A 20,793-nucleotide genomic window follows, 5' to 3' on the forward strand; every position below is an offset into this window, starting at 1 on the left:
ATACTCTTATAATGGCTTTTACGAATTTATTGAGAAACATAACTTACTGAATGTACATTATCGATACTTAATACTAAACGTATATTACGTAAATATTATCTTAAGTTTAGAGATCGAAGATATGGAAAAGCCGCACCTTAATAGAAAGCTTTCGTGTTAAGATGCAACTTCTTCTGTTGCACCCTCGAACTCAAGTTTCACTTGGCACTCCTCCGGTAGTCCTTCGACGTCTACCTCCGATTCTGGTGCGTTTAACATGTTTAACGTTACTTCCGCTGACTTCCCCATTAACCCTTGATTTCCGCTCTGCTGTTTCGACTGCTGCTGAACCGCCGATTGTGCCGACTGTTGTTGGGACAACATTTGTTGTCTAATCGGCACTCCCGCTTCTTCAAAGGCTTTCTTCTTTAACGTTGTTCGAATCTGCGAGCTGAAAAGCAGAATTAGCCGGTTAACGTTGGACCGAGACTGACGCAGGAAAAATTGAGGAACAACCGTGGGCTCGATGCAGCCTTATTAACTTACACCGTTCGTCCCTTGATGTGCTCACTTATTTTGTTTAAATCTTCACTGAAGGTCTTTACCGAGTGACGGAGCATCTCAATTTCCTCGTCAGTCCATTTACTACAGATTAAGCAACACAGAGGATTATATGAAGATGCAGTCAGCGTTTTATTTTTTTTTTTGCGGTGAAGTGATAATGTTACAGCTCTCAATTAATCGTTATTAACTTAATTAAAAAATGATTACGACATAAAAACTAATTTGTATAATAATACCGTTTACATGCATTAATGATTATATGAAACGCAGCATTTACGGACGTTTATCTTATGCATTCTGAAATTAAGATAAATAATTCTGTGACAAAAGTGATGATATGAAAAATCTCGTATGATATTTACTCATAAAAAGAAAATACTTTCGTCCTGTTTAATACATTTTAAAGTATTAAATAAAGCGATAGTTTCGAATTTCTTATTGGGCGGCAAGCGGTACCACGTGACTTTCTCCCGCGCTTCTCCATACACAAAGCGCTCATGTGAACTCCAAGCGTAAGCTAAACGTACTATTATTATTTGCGGCAAAAGCGATATTATATTGTTCCATTTTTAATTACCCTGCGGGTGAATCTGTCGTCGGGTGTAACTGCATGGTTAATTCTCCGAGCTTATTAAACGCTGCTCCGGCTGCGGTGAAAATTTCACCAACCTGAAAGAATAACAAACTAGTTGATCGTTTCAAATATATAAGAAACAAAAATTGATGTTACTCATATGAATTTTGGTTAACAACTAAATAAGCGTACCGTGATAACTACATCTAAAAAAATTTTGAAAGGAGAAGAAACGATTAAAAAAAAAGAAAAATGTTGTTTAAACATTATCATAACCTAACCTTCTGACCGCTTACAGACTCCATTGCTAGGGTACCCGAGGATAAAAGCACGTGACTCACGTAGAAAAAGGAAGACGAGCGGTGGGGGAAAACGACCGTTAAGTATTATATGGCGGGAAACTGCCTAAAATCGGCGACAACCTTTGCCTTTTCGCTTACCTTGCTCGCAGAGTTCATGTCAGTTTGTGTTGTCGTTCTTCGCCATCAGTCCACAAACCTTTGTACGGTATTGCCATCTCGCGTCGGTCTCATTGTCAGTGTAGAACGTCATCTACACCACAAACTCAAGCTACATACAGACGTTGCATGTTATATCAGACTTTTTTGTTTAGGGGGTCCATAGGACCCTGTATCATTTCAATGTCATACTTGACATTGTTGATAATTTACAAAATTAGCCTTGTTAGTAGAAATTATATTTTCTGTATACTTCATTTCTACTACGGACATTGAATACGACTTAACGGCAACAAATTCATACGGCGCGTACTTTTAAATATAATGATAAACATAGTGTTTATTGAATATATTATGACAGAAATATAGTGGTCACTGACTCATTAGCATCGATATTGTTACGGATACATTCATTTCATAAATTATTGTACAGTATGTACGAATGAATTTATTAAATCGGATACGATAATAATTGTTCATACTGTTTCTAGCTAATCTAAAATAGAGTACTTCGCATTTTTAACAACTTATTATAATGTTAATTTTAAAGACTCCATCTTGGATTAGTTCATATTTTACAAGAATATTGTTTTATAAATAATATAAAGTTTAAATACATTCGGCCTCCAAAAAGAAATTTATAAAATAAAAATTTATTTATCATTTTCGTTAGTATAATATTAATTCTTCAATGTACAAAATTTATGAAAGTTAATCAAACCCTTCAAATTAATATAATGAAAATTTCAATTTAACTCAACAAATATTGTAGCTTTCAAGATAGAAGACTCATATATATATTTATATATAAAACTAGGCAAAAATCATGAAACTTAAAAGCTTGTATTACATAAAAAATTCAAAATCAAAAAATGATGATTTAGTCGTTTCCTGGAATTTCATATATAAGTACTACATCACATTTGTTTTTAAATAAGTTCTCTCTCATTAACGTCAAACAGTGATTGATTTGTCATACAATGACCCATAAACTCACACGTTATGCCTTACATACACTTAATTCTATGAAAACGTATTCTTCTTAGCACTGTAATGCAGAATGAATAAAAATTTAGCCTCGTGTTGCGAATTCTTGAAAACATATAACTTCTGTTCTGTAATATGTGGTAATTATTAATTAATTTTATTAGAGATTTAATTACCTTATTTTTTTAGCGCCAATATTAATTTAATGATTTTATTAATATGTATATACAAAACAATAAATACCGTGTATATTTTACATAATTTCTTGTAATGACTCTTTTAGATATCGTTTTTTAAAATTCAACGAAAAATATACCTGTCTGGAAACTTTGGCATGCAGCTGTATCCCTTAAACTTGAATATGTAGAAGATTTAAAATGAAAGTGTCTTTTAAATAAAGGTTTTTCATTTAAAAAACAATTGATACAAACATATTACAATTTTATAACGTACAAAGTATAATACACGTATTTGCGATAAAAGTTATAAGTGTATTTTTTAATTTTCAAATATTACTTCCAATTAATTTAATCATTTCTTCCGATGTATCATTTTTTAGACAGAACTGAGGAAAATCTCAAAATAACAGGATACGTCTAAATGTAAAATGAATTTGTAATTAATTAAATAAAAAGGTGCCGAATTAGCTTCTATACTTAATAGATAAAGTAAAAAATAGAATTAGCAGTATTCGCAGTATTTCCATGTCCCTAGCGTTGACGTACATTTCACTTACCTTTGACCTTTAAGATTATTTGTATTAGGTCACAGACAATTTCATTCTCCTGCCATATTTTTACATCAACGCCCGTGGATCGGTAGAGTATTAGAAGTATCAGTGCAGTAAGAACTCCATTCTGCGTCATAAGTTTATAAATTAATAGATTCTTTACAGCTCTCTAATATTTTCTTAGGTTACATAATTATAGGAACGTTTATTCGTATATCACAAACTTAGTATGCGACAAATGTAAAAATGTTACGAAATTTTTTGTTTACGAAATCAAGTAATATATATACGTAATTCTAATACTGGAATGATAGAATGGTGTTTATAGAATGTAATTACGATTGACATACAATTATTATTAATTAACAAGCATGAATGTAAACGACTTTGTGCATTCGCTTGTTTTAGAGATTATATTAGACGTATTATTGCTCATAGTGTAATTATTTCAATTAATTATATGGATCAATGATTTTTCATATTTTATTCATTAAATATTCGAACTTTAAATATATATCATATCAAGTTTAATATTTTAATTAAATCGATATATAAAAATGTTAAATAATATTAAAATAGAAAAATGTTGTCAATTGGATTTCTTATATTATATTGTATTTATATACACGGGCTTATTTAATGGAATAAATCACTACATAAACTAAATTTAGAAAAACAAGTTGGATAAGAGAAACAATCGTTTGATTTCTGTTTTTCGAATTTAATGCTTTATTTTACAATATGTATTCACGTCAGTTTTTGCATGCATAATTAAACGCGGTAATGGATTAACAATCTGTAGAAACCATTATTATATATAAATATTACAGGCGACAATGTTTATAACTTGTAATGCATGCAAATTTATTTTAAATAAATGTACATCCTTTACAGTTTCTCTTTATCAAATTCAAACTTTACAGTAATATCTGGATGATGGAGTGCAATTAGTTGAAGTATTAAAAAATCGATCTTTTTATATATCATAGACTGATTAAAAGCATGGATCGTATGCAAGAATTTGAAGAATTGATGAAGATATAATCTTAAAAGAACAGTCTAGGTAGCTTATCGGTACGGTCAAATGTTAACACTAAACGTACCCACATTTTATATAGATCTATTCCTACTGTAACCAATCAAATAACTCATTAACGAAATAAAAATAAACAAGTTATACGATTTATCTTAGTGGCAATAGAAACAAAAATAAAGACAAAAATTGAAAAACTGATTCATCAGAAACCATAAGAATTGATATAAAATGAAATGAACGAAAGAAAACTCAAAATTTTGTATTTCTAGAAATTAATTTTGTTTTTATAACATGAAAACCTGAACTACATTCAATTAATTAATTTTCAATTTTGAACGTGGACGAGGCCTGTCCAGCTACTGCCCGTACGGGCAGCCCACAGATCGCTCGGGTACAATCCTACCCGCTGGACAGCTCGTAACGCCGCTTCGTGCAAAGGTGGTTGATTTGTGTACTACTTTATAAGCTGTAATATTGATCGCCTGTTAAGGCCCTAACGCACGGACTCTAACACAACTGTATTTCCCCACTTCAGGAATGTATGCCCTTAGCTTTGCCCTAAGCTCTGCCCGTGGGCAAACAAGATTGCTCTTGCCTACAAAAACGCCTATTGAATTGACGTAGACTCTTTATAACATTCTACATCTAATAACAGAGCCGTTTTTTTAATTCTAGTGTTAACTGCGTTCGACGAGTATACGCTTCGTCTTAAAATCAAAATGATACTAATTCTTTTGAATTAGATGTCTTGGATAAATTGGATAGATTTTTTTAATAAATTATTTATTTTTTCAGATAAACATGTAACTCTTCTTCGTTTTGCTTTACCTCTTAGTTAGAATATATTATAGGCGTATTTGGCTTACGTTTACACTTCATTATTTGATTTCCTTGCGATCATTATCAGAGATTTCTGAAATTAAATTCCATAATTAACAGACTAACATGCTACAGTCCACACAAATATATTTGATCGTTTAATTCTAGATATGATGTATGACCGTTTAAATACGTCAACCACGCACTCGTTCAAACCTATAAGGAAAAATGGTAAAAATATTCAAAAGATATACCTACTCCCCAAAATTTAAGAAATAGAAAATAAAATTAATTTGATAACTACAGTTTCATACTTTATCAAGAATTATAAATAAGCAGGAACTGTTCAACTGTGGTCAGAATGAATATCCTTCTCAATTACCATTCTCAAAAAGATAATTGAAGATAATATCATATTCGCTTGATGTTTCTATGCATACATCGCAGGATCAAAGATCGTGCTAAGTCCGTATTCATTTATATGCCCAACGTCATTCGCACGCAAAATATTCACTGAATCGTTAGACGTCAATCAATGCACGGAAACGCATAAATCGTTAAGAACGGTGGCTCACGTTCTCTCGTAAATTAATAGTCTCCGCTTCCACTGGTTGTCTGCAGTGACCGCTACTCTTCGGAAGTTGCACGATTCCGTTAATATCTGTTCGATGTGCGTTGCTGGATCCCCGGTGAATTCGAGCGTCTTCAGTAACGGAAAGTCTTCGCCTTTCGACCGTCTCAGTCGTCTCGACGCGTTCCTGTAGCATTTCCACAGTTGCGGCTCGATCACGATCATCTCTGTCAGCGAGCAGGCTTTCTGCAGGAATTCCACCAGTCCTTTGTCTCCGTGATTCAGGTGTATCCACATAGTAACGGAGAAACAGAACACGACGTCGAAGCGTGACTTCTCGAATCGGCGAAGGTGCTCCTCGAGCGTCCGGTTACTGTCTACTGCCAAGAAATCGAGGCACTCGAAAATAATCCGATCCGGTCGTGGGTTGCGTTCTTGCGCCCGTTCAATTAAGATAGGATCAAGATCCATTCCTAACAGAAAAACCTCTGTTCGATCATTGGATAACGTCTTCTCCAGGAATTCCCGCAACACGAATGTTAAATCCTGAAAAGTATTTAGGCGAGTTGTCATTATTTACGAGTAGCTGAATTGGTCCATGAAAGGATTTAAAATCGATATATTTGTAAGAGAGATGGACATAGGCATGTATTACAGTAGAACTTCCAATAATGCGACTGAAAAATTATTGAAAAATAACTGTAAATTGAGATTATTCAAAAGAAAGTAATATAAGCAGAGAAAGAAGTTCGGCCAATGCCAAAAAAGGGAATTTAACTCGAGATTCGTAAACCTGATTTAAATCCCTATAATGTGGAAGTTTATAATGGCGTTATACGAAGTTCTACTGCATTCGATTGTAATTGTATTATGCACATTATTCTCATATTTAACACGTTAAATACCGTATCGGTCACCGATGACCAACGTTTCTGAATTGCTTGAAAAAAATTATAATATGCAAGATGACTGCTGTAGATTAAACATGTTTATAGCATAAATAAGTTAACAATAGTGTAATGTAAGAATTCTGATGCCAAATAATTAATAATTGTTCCTATTTATCTTCGTATACGTAAGTTACTTTCATGAATACAATTTGTTTTGTTAAGTATTAACAATATTTATAACGTAATAGTTCTTCCAAATAAAATGGGCCATCTCTCCCCGTCTCACCCTATCTTCAAAAATTTCAAAATATGTAATATCCTCTGAGTATAAAATTTTCATAGTAAATACATCAAATTTAAATACTTCTGAGGACTAATATATATAGGTATAAATTATTGGACTGAAAATATTTAAAAAATGTAGATATCTGATATTAATTGACGAATTAATACCATTTAATAACTTTTTTATTAAAAGTTAAATAAAGATTATGATTAAAATGCAGCGAAATTCGTATAAAATTTTATTGAATTTGATTAATTTAAGTAACATAAAGACAAAATGTTATGAAAAAGTATCGAGAAAAGTTTATCGCGTAAATGCTTCTATCTAGAATTTGTTAACACCTTAAACGTTAACTTTGAAAGAATTGCAGATTAATAGAGTGTAAATCGTTAAACAAATTTACGTCCTGATACAGGTTTGTAAATATTGAGACAAAGTAGAAATTTATCACTACTACAAATGAGACTTCGTTTTTATAACACACGCGTCCTTTATTTAAAATTATAGTATTAAGCTTCTCCAAACAATTATTGAAAATTGGATGATATAAAACTTTCAAGCAATACTTTTCGTAACATTGTCATTATCTATAAAAAATAAAAGTTGCAATCTGTCTGTTGAAAATTCCAAACCAACTTTGTAAACTTATTTTTCTTCCGTGTATTTGCATTTCCATTAGTCTACCTTGTTTAAGTTTACTGTAAACGGAACACTAGTTGCAAATAGATCGCACGTTAAATATTATTTGCGTGACAGAATGTCTGCTGTATACAGAAAAATGAGTACTCATAAGCGTTCATAATTGAAAAAACATGCTTATTATATACATGTGTATAAAATACGCATGTGATTCCTGTTACTTGTAATCAAGGCACATGTGACTTAAATGATATCAATCACCGTGAACGTACAGTCCCTGACCAAAAACGGGTCACCCATAGTTTTTTGGCAGTAATCGTGAAGTAAAATGCTACAATGTAGTTAATATTAATTCTTATTAACTACTCATCGATGTACATATATATTACATACTTCCGTAGTAATAATATGCATATTAATAATATATAATGTTCTATTATTGAGAGTTTATTGTCCAAACAGTAAACATTCTTTGCATTCTCCAGACATGAACTACATTGAAAATGTCTGAAGTTTACTGAAAACTCTTGTGTACATCACTTACCACTACAGTAGCAGATTTAAAAGCAAAAATCTAAGTGCAAACGCAGCATGTCAAAACAAGTGAATGCTATAATGAAAGCAAAAGGGAGAAACACAAATTATTAATATTTATTTATTTAATACATACGTGTATACTTACTATAACAGTTAATCAAAGTTATTATTGACAGTAAACATACCGGCACTTTATATAACACTATTTCTACCGTAACCAGTCAAATAATCAGTTACAAAACAAAGGTGAACAAGTTAAATATAAAATATTAAAAATGTAAAATTGTTCTTAGTGACAACATAAACAAAAGGAAAGACAGAAATTGAAAAACCGAATTGATATAAAGTGAAATGGTTGAAAGAAAATACAGAATATAAAATCAAATTTTAATGCCAGTCATTTAAAGTACATATATTTAACGTTAATTTACATTTCAACCTTCTAATCTTGGACGAATTTTAACCAGTTATCTGCATTTGACGAGTATGCACATCATCTTAAAGTTTGAAATGATACTATTTCATTGAACGATGAATTATTCATCTTTGCATATAAACATATAATTATTCTTTGTTTTTCTTCGATTTTTTCGAACAAGAAATTTTTGCAACTAAATTCCAGAGGTAACAGATTAATTAATATAATCGATGTGAATTGTTGCGAGTAAAATGTTTTATAATTCACAGTACACTACGTAATTCTATCTAGTTCCCGATTACCGCGAAAAATGTTGAAAACTGTGGTTGCCCCCAATCGTTTGATCAGAGACTGTACAAAGAGTGGATACATTAAAAACTCGAGTATTCGAATGATTTCACTGACAGATTTATCGGGACCTGTTCCTTCGCGTGCTCTACATTTACTTTGTTTACGCAAACGTGTTCCGGTTGAAAAACGCCGCGGCCCGCGCGGCGTATTTATAACAAAAGGGAAGGAATTTCCGGAAGCAGCGAAGTTTCCGAGTGATTTTTAAAAAGGGATAACACCGTTAAATTTAGCCGCGCGTCGTTTGTAATTTCGGATCACGGTCGGCTCGTCCTATTTCGTCTGACAGCTGTTTCAGTCTCACCCCCGCGTTACAGCCGACGTCTAGGCCTACGTATTTCCGGCCCGGATGGGCTGGCCGCCACACGCCACACGGAAGTTGTCGCACGCGCTCTTCCGCAGGATGGAATTGGTAATAATTCATGAAGTTCCCGTGCCTACTAGCGCCCGGATCCGTCTTATCCTTCTGCCTTTCCTTAGATGGTGGTGGCGGCGAGTCGTTCGACATTTTGAAAAATCTGAAATGCAGTGAGTCATCGGCCGGTTCACAATCGAATAATATAGATTAATTCAAATATGAACAGCTATAAAGATATAGAATTTTGTTTCATAGTGTTACGTGTGAATTTGATAATGCGTGTATTCATTTTATACTTTTTTTAGTGATACCAGTGAAACTATTGAACTAATTATTATTTGTCAAGATCATTCTGTATTGTTTAATGCAAATTTTAATATTATTCATTACGTAAACTGAATTTAAATTGAAGTTAAAAGTTTAATACACTATAATAATAGAGAGAGATATATTTTTTATTATAATATAAGATTATTATTTTTCTTTAGAGAAAAATGATCTTGATGTTGTACTTCTTTTTGAAAACATGAATCTTTTGCAGTAAAGCTAATTCGACGGTTTTTTCCCAATGTTTGTGGACTGTTTATATGAACGATTCTCTTTAACCATTCTTATAAATCAAAATCTGAAGTTACCAAATCTACTCTTGGTAATTAATTAACATCACCGTCATGCATTATTTATTAACATGGAAACACTCGAATTATTTTAGTAAAAGAACAACAGTTTCTTCTCGTTTCTCTGATGTATTATACTCTACGTTAGTTTCTTAAGTTCTCCAGGGTTTCACGGACGAAGCAATTTAGAATAGATCTGACAGCTAATTGAAATTGCATGATTCCTTCCATCTCACCTTGTGGGTAAAAAATTGGTGGCCGGTGACTTTAAAAATTGTTTAAGAAAGACTGGAATATTGCAACACGACGCATCTTACAAAACATCGATCATCCGAAACCAATTAAGCCGGTCTACAATACATTTATTCGTAATGGCGTAACTATCGCGGATAATTAGGTGATCTATTTACAGTAAGACGCCCTCTATAACGATGAGATCACCGCCATACTTCGTTGAAACTTCGTCTCTTGCGCAATTAAACTGAATTCTCACTATCCGTTAACATAGCTGTCTGCTTGCTTCCGTCGAGATGTGCCTGAAACGAAATGTAACTGTAACAGTGTGAATTGTACCATACAAATCTCGTCGAAAAGTTTACCGCCACGTTGACAGACTGATTTCCAAGCGAATTTCATGCAATGACGCGTGAGGTCAGAGCAAAATGTTCATTCTAAAAAATGTACAGGGTGTTCACGCAATTATTATGAGCCTGTTCCATTAATTTATTAATTTATTAACTCATGCGCGATCGTTGACGCAAGTTCTTTTCAGATTCTATTTTTGGTTGCCGCTGACGTAAATTCACGTCTTTCCAAATATTTTCTTTCAAAATATTTTATTCTTCTCCTCTTTTGGATCTGCGACTTCTTTAATGCCTTCATTTTTCAAAGTTTTTCATTTCAAACAATAGATCGTTACAAAATTGATATCTTAAAACAAATTTTTTAATTTTTGCCTTTGTTTTAATGTCAGTTTGTGGCAATTAGTGTGTATAAGAATTATTAATCTGTATATTAATGTGTATTAGAAAAGCAAAAGATTTGCCAGTCGTGAATGTATTAATTTATGAATGCAATTATCTTCGAAACTATTTGTCATTTAAAAAATGTCTTAAATAAGTTTTCGAAATAACACTTTTTTACAGAATGACCTGTCACATTGATTAATGCAAAAAATTGCTTGGAAAAAATAGTAATGACTTTCATATCTCTTATACACGTTAACCTAGAAATAAAGCAAATGTACCAAAATACTGTCCTTTCAAAACAGAAGAATTTTTTTGAGACATTTTTTAAATAATGATTAGTTTCGAAGATAACTATACTTATAAATTAAAATGGGACTCTTTGTATATTTAACGTTCCTCTCGTAAACAATAAATACATAGAAATAATAAAAGAAGGTTGGAAGAAACATTTTAATATTTTGTACTATTATAATTACTATGTAGTATTTCTTATTGATAAATTTGCGTAGTATGTTCAATGTATTTTCCATGCAGAATAATATACTTTTCACCTGAATGAATTACATTATTTATAATTTTGCCTTCTACCAATGTTGACTAAGACAATGATAGATACATTTACATAACTTTTTCGTAGGTCATTTACATCTTTGAACGGTGTATTTTAAACCATACATTTAACAGTGCTCCATAAAAAGCAATTTAAAGGTGATAAATCTAAAGATCTTGTCGGCCATTTCACACGTTCGTACGATTCAATCCACTTGTCCCAACTGATATTATTCAGGAAATTACTCACTACTCTGCAATTACGAGGTGGTACTCAAGCTGTTGAAAACATATATTATGTATCTTGGACAATGGATGATATCAATGCTTCTCCGTGGTTAGTGAAAAACAATTCAATATTCTTACAAGTTTCAATAGCATTTTGTCAATTATGCCTTATTACATATTTACACTAAATCGTTCCTAGTTCGAATTTTGTTTCTCTTTTTAGTTTTAGATTTTCACTACTGAGTTTTCATATTATACGATCTATCTTAGTGTATATTACTAAAACATTGCTTGGTAATATTATTTAGTACATAATAATAAAAAAGTATATATTATGTTTTAAAAAATTATAAGTCATTCTCGTTTCTCCAAAAACATTGCAAACATATTTATTAAAAAAAATAAAATACTTCTATTATCTCTCTTTAATTATTTTCATATAATTACTGCTTACGAGAAAAACGCAGGCTAATAACCGCATGAACACCCTATATTATTATAAAATATCAAATAAACGTAATGTTTTAATTTAGGCATTCATTTTTTATTCATAATACTGTAGTAGCATTATTGAAAATTATAACTTTTTAATTCTGATTTACTATAAACTACATTGAAATGTGCCATTAATTGTCACATTAAAATTAAGTTATAACTTAATCCGTTAATATTTTAATTCATTAATTCATTACTCATGAATTATAATTGTCACTATTAGTGGCACGTAAAGTAGCAGTCACCTTCACAGCGAATAGCTTAGCAGATATCAAAAATTCATCTAACAGTTACCAGAGAAAATATTTACTTTGATTCGAAGAACAGTTTCAATATGTAACGTTGTCGTCTAGACATCTTTGATAGGTTACGGTAAAAACAATGCGAAGCGGCTATAAACACGTGATAAAGTATGATAAAGTAAGAATGAGGGTCAGAGACGTGGTAAGAACGGAAGGATTGAGGAGATAATTCGCTGGTGTCCGCGACCCAAATAAATGCAGCCTTCGATCGACGTTCGCGGTTGGGTACGAGGAAGGCCTGAGAAATCGATGATACATTGTCTTGCTATACCCGCAGAGAAACTCAGCTTCATTTACTGATATTACTGGTAGCAATTTTATCATAGAATTGGATTCTCGGTGTGAAACTCATAATTAACTATATCATTTAGGATATATTGGATTCATGCAAAAATGTCGACATCTTTTATGCATGGTTAACAAAAAAATGTTTTTCTTCGAAACAAATAACATTTTTTTTCAAACTATTATAACGCGTATGAAGAACATTCCTTTTTTCGTTTTTACTTCGTTTTGGTTTGGTCAGCGAACTATTGAAAACTTTTTTTATTTCTTGTAAAAATACGTTAACACTTTTGCATCAACGTAATATATGCCGTTGTTTTAAAAAGTGTATAAGTCCATTTTTGGAAAAAAATGAGTTGATGGCAGTTTTAGTGAGGTATAGGTATCCTCTTTTTATATTTATAATCGTACAATCAATGACGAACGATATCCTCATAAATTAATCAAAAGAAATTTAACTGTGAAATGTTATCGCAAAAATGTTTTCTTTGAAAGTGGAATATGTAAGTCCACTTGCGACTAAAAAATCGTTTATTTTCTTTAACCATTTTATTAATTATTATTGGATAATAAAATTTAACAAGTTTATGGTTTTATAAACATCACCCGAATTGATACCAATATTTTTAAGTTGATTCGAATGCAAACCCTTAAATATTTTAATGCATGAAAAAATGGACTTATACCACTTTAAATAAAAACGACATATATAATATATATTATCTATATATATGTAATTAATTATACCAACAGGGAGGCTATTTTTACACGCTTATGACACATATATATGTCAATAAAATTGACATAAATTATTAGATGCAAAGGACGAGACTGAATGGTTAATATAATTATTCGTAAATATTTAAAGATATTTGCAAAAAATATAAATATAGTAAAAGTATGGAAATAAAGAATTATATTCTTTCTATATTATCAATTACATGTACATTTGTGTTCTGATATCTTATGTTCGTGTACAAATATTAGTTAATAACTGAACACAGCGCTCTATCTTTATAAAATAAAGCGAGAAAGATCTAGAAATATATTTTTCTAGATCACTTTATCAAGACTGGAAAGAAACAGAAATTCGATTTACGAAACTTAAAATTTAATAACAAATACAGAAGCATTGAAGCTTCACATTATTAATATTTGTTTAAGTATCTTGTTATTGTAATGTAATTTATTATTTATGCATAATATATCAAGTGTAAGAGCTCTTTTGTTTCTCATTATACATGTATTATTCTTTACAACTATAATATACGATGAATTATGTTACTAATTCGTAAATAAATAAATATCGGCAGATTATTATCAAATTTTTACTTTGGAGGATATACTTTATGTGAAAAGCATCCGAAAGAGTAGTGAAACAATAAAAAATCTATATTAACACTGAATAACAATTATGATTAGTTATAACGGTATAACGAAAAGAATAGCAGCTTAATAGTATAACAGTGATAATTTATGTTACTCATGTTTACACAGTATTTTACTAAAACCAGACTAAAAGAAAATAATGTCAGTGAGTCGAGCTACATATATACACACGAGTATTTAGTGTTAAATAGGTCATTAACCAGAATTATGCTAAATTAATGAACACAGAAAATTTTCCTTTCGTAATCGGACTTTAGTAATCGCTTAAACACTTTCTAGGAACATATAGAAACGGATATTTGAATAAATATTGCGCATGACTGTGTGATAAGAGAAAATCTTCACCAAAGAAATAGTACATCCACGATCCTCTGTCACAATAATTTGGCAACCAGGGAGCACATACTACCTTCCAATGTCGGTTGCGACACGTTTCCTTCCACGCGTCGTTTTTATTTATACACGTGTCCAATAGTTTTTGCACCCCCTTGCGTAAAACCGATTATAATCGAAGGAAAGAGAATTTCGAAACGCCGAGTGTAATTCTTAAAATTCATAATAGGTTCGCGCGGAGCACGAATCGGGAGCCGAATATTAATCGATTTAATACTTGACATTCATACTGTCGTTTTTTGGTCTTTCGTAGGATTTAAATGACAATTTACAGATAATTTGCTGCATTCAGCTATAAACAAATAATTTTTGTTTGTTTCTTGCGAATGATACATTCCTCACTAATTCTCCGCATATTATTATCCTTTCAAGGATATTTTTTACAACCTTTTCTCTTATCAAGAACATTTTTTTTATGGTAAAATATTAGATACTTGAAATGTAATGGAATCACATTGTTATACAATTAAAACAAGCTACAATATAATTTAAAAGTTTATTGTTGAAATGTTCAATTAATATTCATTGTTTACGAAACCTTACATCCTTACTGTTAGCCTACAATGTCGAATTTTGAAGATGTTATATAGAATTTAAAAATCTTTTAAACAATTTTTAATGTGCTGACTGTGTGGTAGAATATTACATATCCCACTATTTTTTAAAACATTATTATTTTTTTGTAAGCATTCCTCAGTTTCTTAACCTTCACTATTTTCCATTTATGCTACGTTCTTATGTGTCGTTGAATTTTTATCATTTTACTATAACGGTCCATATAATTGGAACATAGTAATTTTATTAATTAAAAATATTTCGAAAGGAGTGATGATTAATACTATTTATATAATACCTGAATTCTTCCATAATTTTATAATAACATGTTATTAATTAATAAGTTTAAATTTGAAGAGTAAATTGCATGAATCAATTCCAAAAATAACAATGCTCTTATTTTTTCATTATGAAACACGACTTAAAATATATTGTACGCAGATTAATTGAATAGCAATAAAATAACGCAGATTTGATAATAAGCATCTATATATGTATATTAAAGAATTATACTTACAGATTTTTAATTTTTCAAGAAATTCATTAGAGTATATACTTCATGAAACTTCTTGCATAACATTTTCCAATCACACAGTCACCTCGTAAACCCCTTGCTTTATGATTTTTAAATAATTACGCTCGAAAGTAGTGCAACATTCTTAATTTCCCAGAAAAAAATTCTATTTTCTTCGTAAATGCAAATTTATTGAAAAATGAAAATCTTCATAAGAAAACATTTATCTTTTCTCAACCACAAATCAAACAATGTTCACAACAATTAAATTCAATTTAAAATCATCACTACAAGCCGGATTCAGCATGTTAAAACAAGAGATTAAAAGATTAAACTTATCAAGCATTATGTACAAACAACTTAATCGAATCGATTGTAGCGGCACACTTTATTATTAAGAACCACTACAGTACAAAGGCAACTATAGTTCAAAAAGAATATCCAACAAGGCACGCGTTTACAGAAACTTTCTCCATTGTCTTCTTTCTACAGCCACCTTTAACTGTTCGAACGTAAAAGATGCGGGAAGCTCATTCATAAACGCTTTTTCATAGAATAGAATTTGTCATTTTAAATAGAGGTTAACAGAGAAAATGTAATTTAACCGTTAAACTGAGTATGACGGAAAACCCCGTCATGTTTGTATTAAAATTATATGGCATAATTGTATTATACTTAAAATTATAACAGTATAATTGCATTATAATCAAAATTATAATAGTATCATTGAAATTATAATAATTATAAATAAACTTTAATGTTACTAAAACAGTAACTTTTAACCCTTTCGTTACAATGGACGGGATACCTCGGTTCCACGATGTCGAAGAAACGATATTATGGACGAGATATCTTGTCACCATGATAGCATCGTACGTACGTCAATAATGGCCAGATATATCATTCATAGCATCGTTTCTTCGACATCGTGGAACCGAAATATCTCGTCCATTGTAACGGAAGGGTTAAGTATAGAAGTCTGCATATTACCGATGATTGTTAAATATTCTCGTTTGTAGCAGCTAATAAAAAGGTATATCGTATGTATTTGTTTTTACCGAATGAAATATCTCTACATAGCAGTAGTATCACCTATGCAACGAAAATGCACTGGTTTTAAAATTCACGATATTTCATATAGAGATCTGCCAGACCGCACGTCCACACTTAAAGGTTAAGTGTTAAAACAAGTTCCTCGTGTTACGATAAACCCAGTATATTGAAACGTGCAGCTGTAAGTACCTGTGTATGGCGCGCGGCAGGATTAACGCTCGAACTGTACAGAGCTTACAAAAGGAATGTCCGGGTGGCGGCCAGGTCGGCAGGTTTCCGGAAATTTAGGATGAGCCAAGGCTGACCATAAAACCTGCAAGGATCAGGTAACCCGAGGATCGGTGGACGAGTAGCACGAGCCTCTCTCGTTCCTCGTCCCGTTCACCCATCCGTCTGTCCGTCCGTCGTTGCCCTTTTATTTCTGTTTCTCTCTTTTGCGCCCTCTCGCCGATGTACCATAAGGTAATCAGGCTAGGGGGGGAAGGAAGCAGAAACGGAATAGCTCACGGAGCAGGTGTTAGGTGTATACACGCACCGGGTCCAAGAACAGAACGCTCGTTCTCCGTGGGCCTACTCCGCGCGGCAATTTCCTCTTTCTTTGTCAGCGGCAGATGTGCCTGCAAGCCGGTGCAGAGGCACGCAGCACGAGATAACCGAGGATTATACGGAGGGATACCTTCGCGGCAGGCAAGCTGCCAGGGCACATCGTGTGTCTCGTGTGCGCCGTCGGCAGGACCCACTTTTTTTTCTCCATTCCGCCGTGGCCAGGCTGCTGCTGCATCGCCGCGGTGCGGTGTATCGATAGTATTTCACGCGGACGACGAGGATCGAGTTTCAACAGATCCGAACTAATGAACGGCAAAATGCCTCTTTCAGAACGCGTCCTCGTCATTCACGTGCCTCCATCGGCACCACCCCCGACAAAAAACGTTTCTTCGCTTCTGGTCCGGATTTAGATTTGTACTTTCTTTTTTACGATCCTTCAAGTGGATCTTTTGGACCCGTGTCTTGGTTTTTGGTTTGATTTAACACTTTTTTTTAGAGATTCTAGCTGAATTTGGAGGAGTGAGGCCTGATCCTGTTTCATAGAGGGATATGTTGAAAGAATAAATGTTAAAGGAAAGAATGTTAACCCTTTGTGATGAAGTGTTTCCAGCGAACATCAAATTTTTCTATTGTTTCTTGAATTTGCAATGAGATTTAAATTTGCAAATACGCTTGTAATGTTGGGTTATGTCTCAACAGTGGAAAAAATTGTTTCGTAGAAAATATATATTTATTATGTTTTATTACAAAATTTTTAATCTGCTTTAAACATTTTCGAAAAGATTTTCATGATTTAGGGGTTGCGTGTTACGAAGACTTAAACGAGGTCATTTTAATACTTAAATAATGCTGATAGGTGAAACAGGAATGAGAAATATACCACTTTTTTGTTTTATTTTGTAACATGTATTCTGTGAATATAATCGTTTGAGAAAAAACGGTAGAGAGAATAAATGAAAAATTTAGAATTTGTATTATATTTTATACTACTCTGGTTTCGTAGTTACTCTGCGTAATGTAACGATGTTCCATTTCGCAGTGAGTATATTAGAATTCCATGAGGAAATCATTATACTGCAAAAAGGTAGGTTATCAAGTTTTCTGATTATTTTTCTAGATACTTCCAAAACATTCTTTTTATTCGTCATTTTAAAATATCACTTGATATAAAAATGTCCTACCAATTAAAATTAAAGATATATTTATAATTGAGAAGTTCAATTTTAATGAAACTTTATGAAAATACTTTAGAATAAAACAAGAAACAATTTTTTTCTGTAGAAATTCACTCAGAAAGTGTAAAAAGACTGTTTTTTTTACCTTTTACCATTTTTTAGATATAACCTTGTAATCATACAAATTGTAATAAAACATCACATGTAAAAATTATTCACGTATTCATTATTTCTGATATTCGAATAAAATAATTGTTAATAATGTACCACTTATAAATAAATTACTTTTTTGTATAAAATGTCATTTATAAAAGAACAAAAAAATATATCAGCTAAAAAGTTTGTTACTTTTGTAATATAAGATAATGCAATACCAAAATAATTAATTATGCAATCTTTAAGTCACCCCTTGATATTTTGGAAATGTTTAAAAAAGTTAATGACACTGCGCAAGCATTCTTCAATTTGGAAGAAGAAGGGTCAAGATCGTTCAATGCAATGCAAATGTTCTTTACACATCTGATACAAGGAAAAGGAATAAAAATAGCAGCGATATTTTTTTTTATAAATACGCCTGTCTAAAACCGATTGGTATGACCTTTCCAATCATTTTGCGGATTCTTTACTGTTCGCTGTTTATTCTTAGCCTGTGTTGTTGCTATGTGCAGGGACACACGGCGAAGGATACCTTAGAGGTGGCAAGATGGTCATTCATATCATGTCTCGCATTCTTCGCAAACTCATCATCTCCGGTTCGCTGTGTAATGTGCACTGGTATTCAATTAAAAAATAATTCCACTCCTTCGGAACGCGCTTTCGAATGTCGAAGTTCCGATGTTGTGGAATGCTCCCTTTTTTTATCTAAAGGACTGTACAGAGTGCTCCAAAATTAAGTTATATCGAACACTAACCTTATGCAATGCTCATACAAATGAACAGGAGATATTGAATAAGTGTAAAAGTATAAGTAAGTCAATATTAAATAGTGCCGTTAATTTAATAAATTTAATAAATTATTGATACTGTACCTTAATGTGAATACAACAATAAAAACTATTCTCGGAAGATAGCATAAAAATTGGATACTTTTAAACGCGTGGTAAACATTTTGAACAAACTTATAATTTGTTAATTAATTACTTCAATATTAGCAATCACAAAATGGTCTCGATCTTTGTACACACCTACAATATTATTAGATGCCTATAACATTCTTTAACACGTTAAGGTCCCTAGGCACTGACAGTATCTGAAAAACAATATTTTATAAATCGTGTGATATTAAAAAATTGATTTATGTCCTTCATAATGAATTTTATTAAAGCATTTTAAAGGAAAAAAGATTTTTTCTGTTATATCTATTACTTATAGTTTTCATTTGCGTGTCGCCTAAACGAGAAGCAAAACAAAAATAGCTCCACGTTCAACGTATTAATTAAATATTAGCTGTATTAATTTTCTGATATAAAGATAAAAAGACAGTACCTTGTTAATATCAAAATACATATTATAATATAAAAAAAATAAGCATAGCGGTCAATTTGTAAAAATGATGGTGACCTTTAATTATAATGATATTTGTACCTAGAAAGAAAGCAAGTTACTATCAAATATAGAGTACTACTTGTGTGTTACACAACTTTTGTTCTGAAAATGTAGGTGAATAATCCTATTCATCGTTAAAATGATGTCAGTACGTTGCAAAAGAATTGCTACTATAGAGAATTTGGCAACTCAAAATTTAGCAGCAGCAAAACTGATATATATTTATGGACACATTCATCTTTATGCCTATGATTGCAACACAGTATCTGGATGGTTTGCCTAATTACGGGAGGCCTCGACTAATCACGGACGGATTGCATTCCGTGGCATAATTAGCCACGGAACCTTCGTTGAACAGTTACGTTGATCTAGAAACCCCACTTTAAACTCAAATGTGGCGTAATAATTGCGACCAGTGGATGGGAATTTACGGTATTGTTTCCATTTATGTACGTTTGTTATATATAGTCCACTAATACATGCGTTTAAACACATGACACGTGGAGTGATATTATCCTGGTATGTTACTCGATCAGATTGTGTTACATACACCTTGCTTATCAAATGCATTACTATCTATGTATCTAATATTGGTTATAATCTGAGTAATCAACAAACACTTGAAAAAATGTCGTTTATATAATTACTTAATTAAAAATTCATTTTAATATTATTGAATCCTTATCTGAAGAATTAAAATAGTATCCAAGAATTTTGAATTTTATAACACACCTACACTCCATTAAATTTACACTGTCATCCAACTTTCAAAAATTTTTTATTTTCCTGGATTGTATTTCAGTATATACTTTATTATATCATATACTCAATAGTATACATTATTTTTTGACGAATCATTCGATAATTATTATGCTCGAATATTCTATCTCATTCATTAATGAAATGCACTTTTCAAATGAATGTTGAAATGATGGAAAATATTAACTTACAATCAATACTGTTTACAATAAAAGTATACATTATT

At 31.7% G+C, this 20,793-nt stretch overlaps 2 protein-coding genes across 15 annotated transcripts in view; both read right to left on the bottom strand.

Annotated features, from left to right (window-relative positions):
• Nucleotides 1–12: 12 nt before the first annotated feature.
• LOC116431132 (BPTF-associated chromatin complex component 1) lies at nt 13–1,687 on the bottom strand. Of its 2 annotated transcripts, none has more exons than XM_031986150.2 (4): nt 1,558–1,687; nt 1,121–1,212; nt 526–624; nt 13–430 (listed from the first exon to the last, which is right to left on the bottom strand). In XM_031986150.2, exons 1-4 carry the CDS (start codon nt 1,573–1,575, stop codon nt 157–159), a joined length of 483 nt encoding a protein of 160 aa, XP_031842010.1. In that variant the 5' UTR covers nt 1,576–1,687; the 3' UTR covers nt 13–156. The 2 variants fall into 2 exon arrangements, with proteins under 2 accessions (XP_031842010.1, XP_031842009.1); XM_031986149.2 differs by lacking the exon at nt 1,558–1,687 and adding an exon at nt 1,399–1,541.
• Nucleotides 1,688–3,999: 2,312 nt separating this feature from the next.
• LOC116431165 (putative RNA methyltransferase CG11342) overlaps nt 4,000–20,793 on the bottom strand; it is a 77,234-nt gene continuing 60,440 nt past the window's right edge. For 6 of the 13 annotated variants that reach the window (XM_031986231.2, XM_031986233.2, XM_031986227.2 and 3 more), the window contains 3 exons: nt 10,222–10,347; nt 9,141–9,354; nt 4,000–6,264 (listed from right to left, as the gene is read on the bottom strand). In XM_031986231.2, coding sequence (XP_031842091.1) covers nt 5,719–6,264; nt 9,141–9,344 — 750 coding nt within the window. In that variant the 5' untranslated portion in view covers nt 9,345–9,354; nt 10,222–10,347 and the 3' untranslated portion in view covers nt 4,000–5,718. Of the gene's footprint in view, nt 6,265–9,140; nt 9,355–10,047; nt 10,348–10,410; nt 10,761–20,793 lie in introns of those variants that run through there. The other 7 variants (XM_031986224.2, XM_076364921.1, XM_031986236.2 and 4 more) reach the window with 4 other exon arrangements.

Source organism: Nomia melanderi, chromosome 2, assembly GCF_051020985.1.
Source record: "Nomia melanderi isolate GNS246 chromosome 2, iyNomMela1, whole genome shotgun sequence".
Taxonomy (NCBI): Eukaryota; Metazoa; Arthropoda; class Insecta; order Hymenoptera; family Halictidae; genus Nomia; species Nomia melanderi.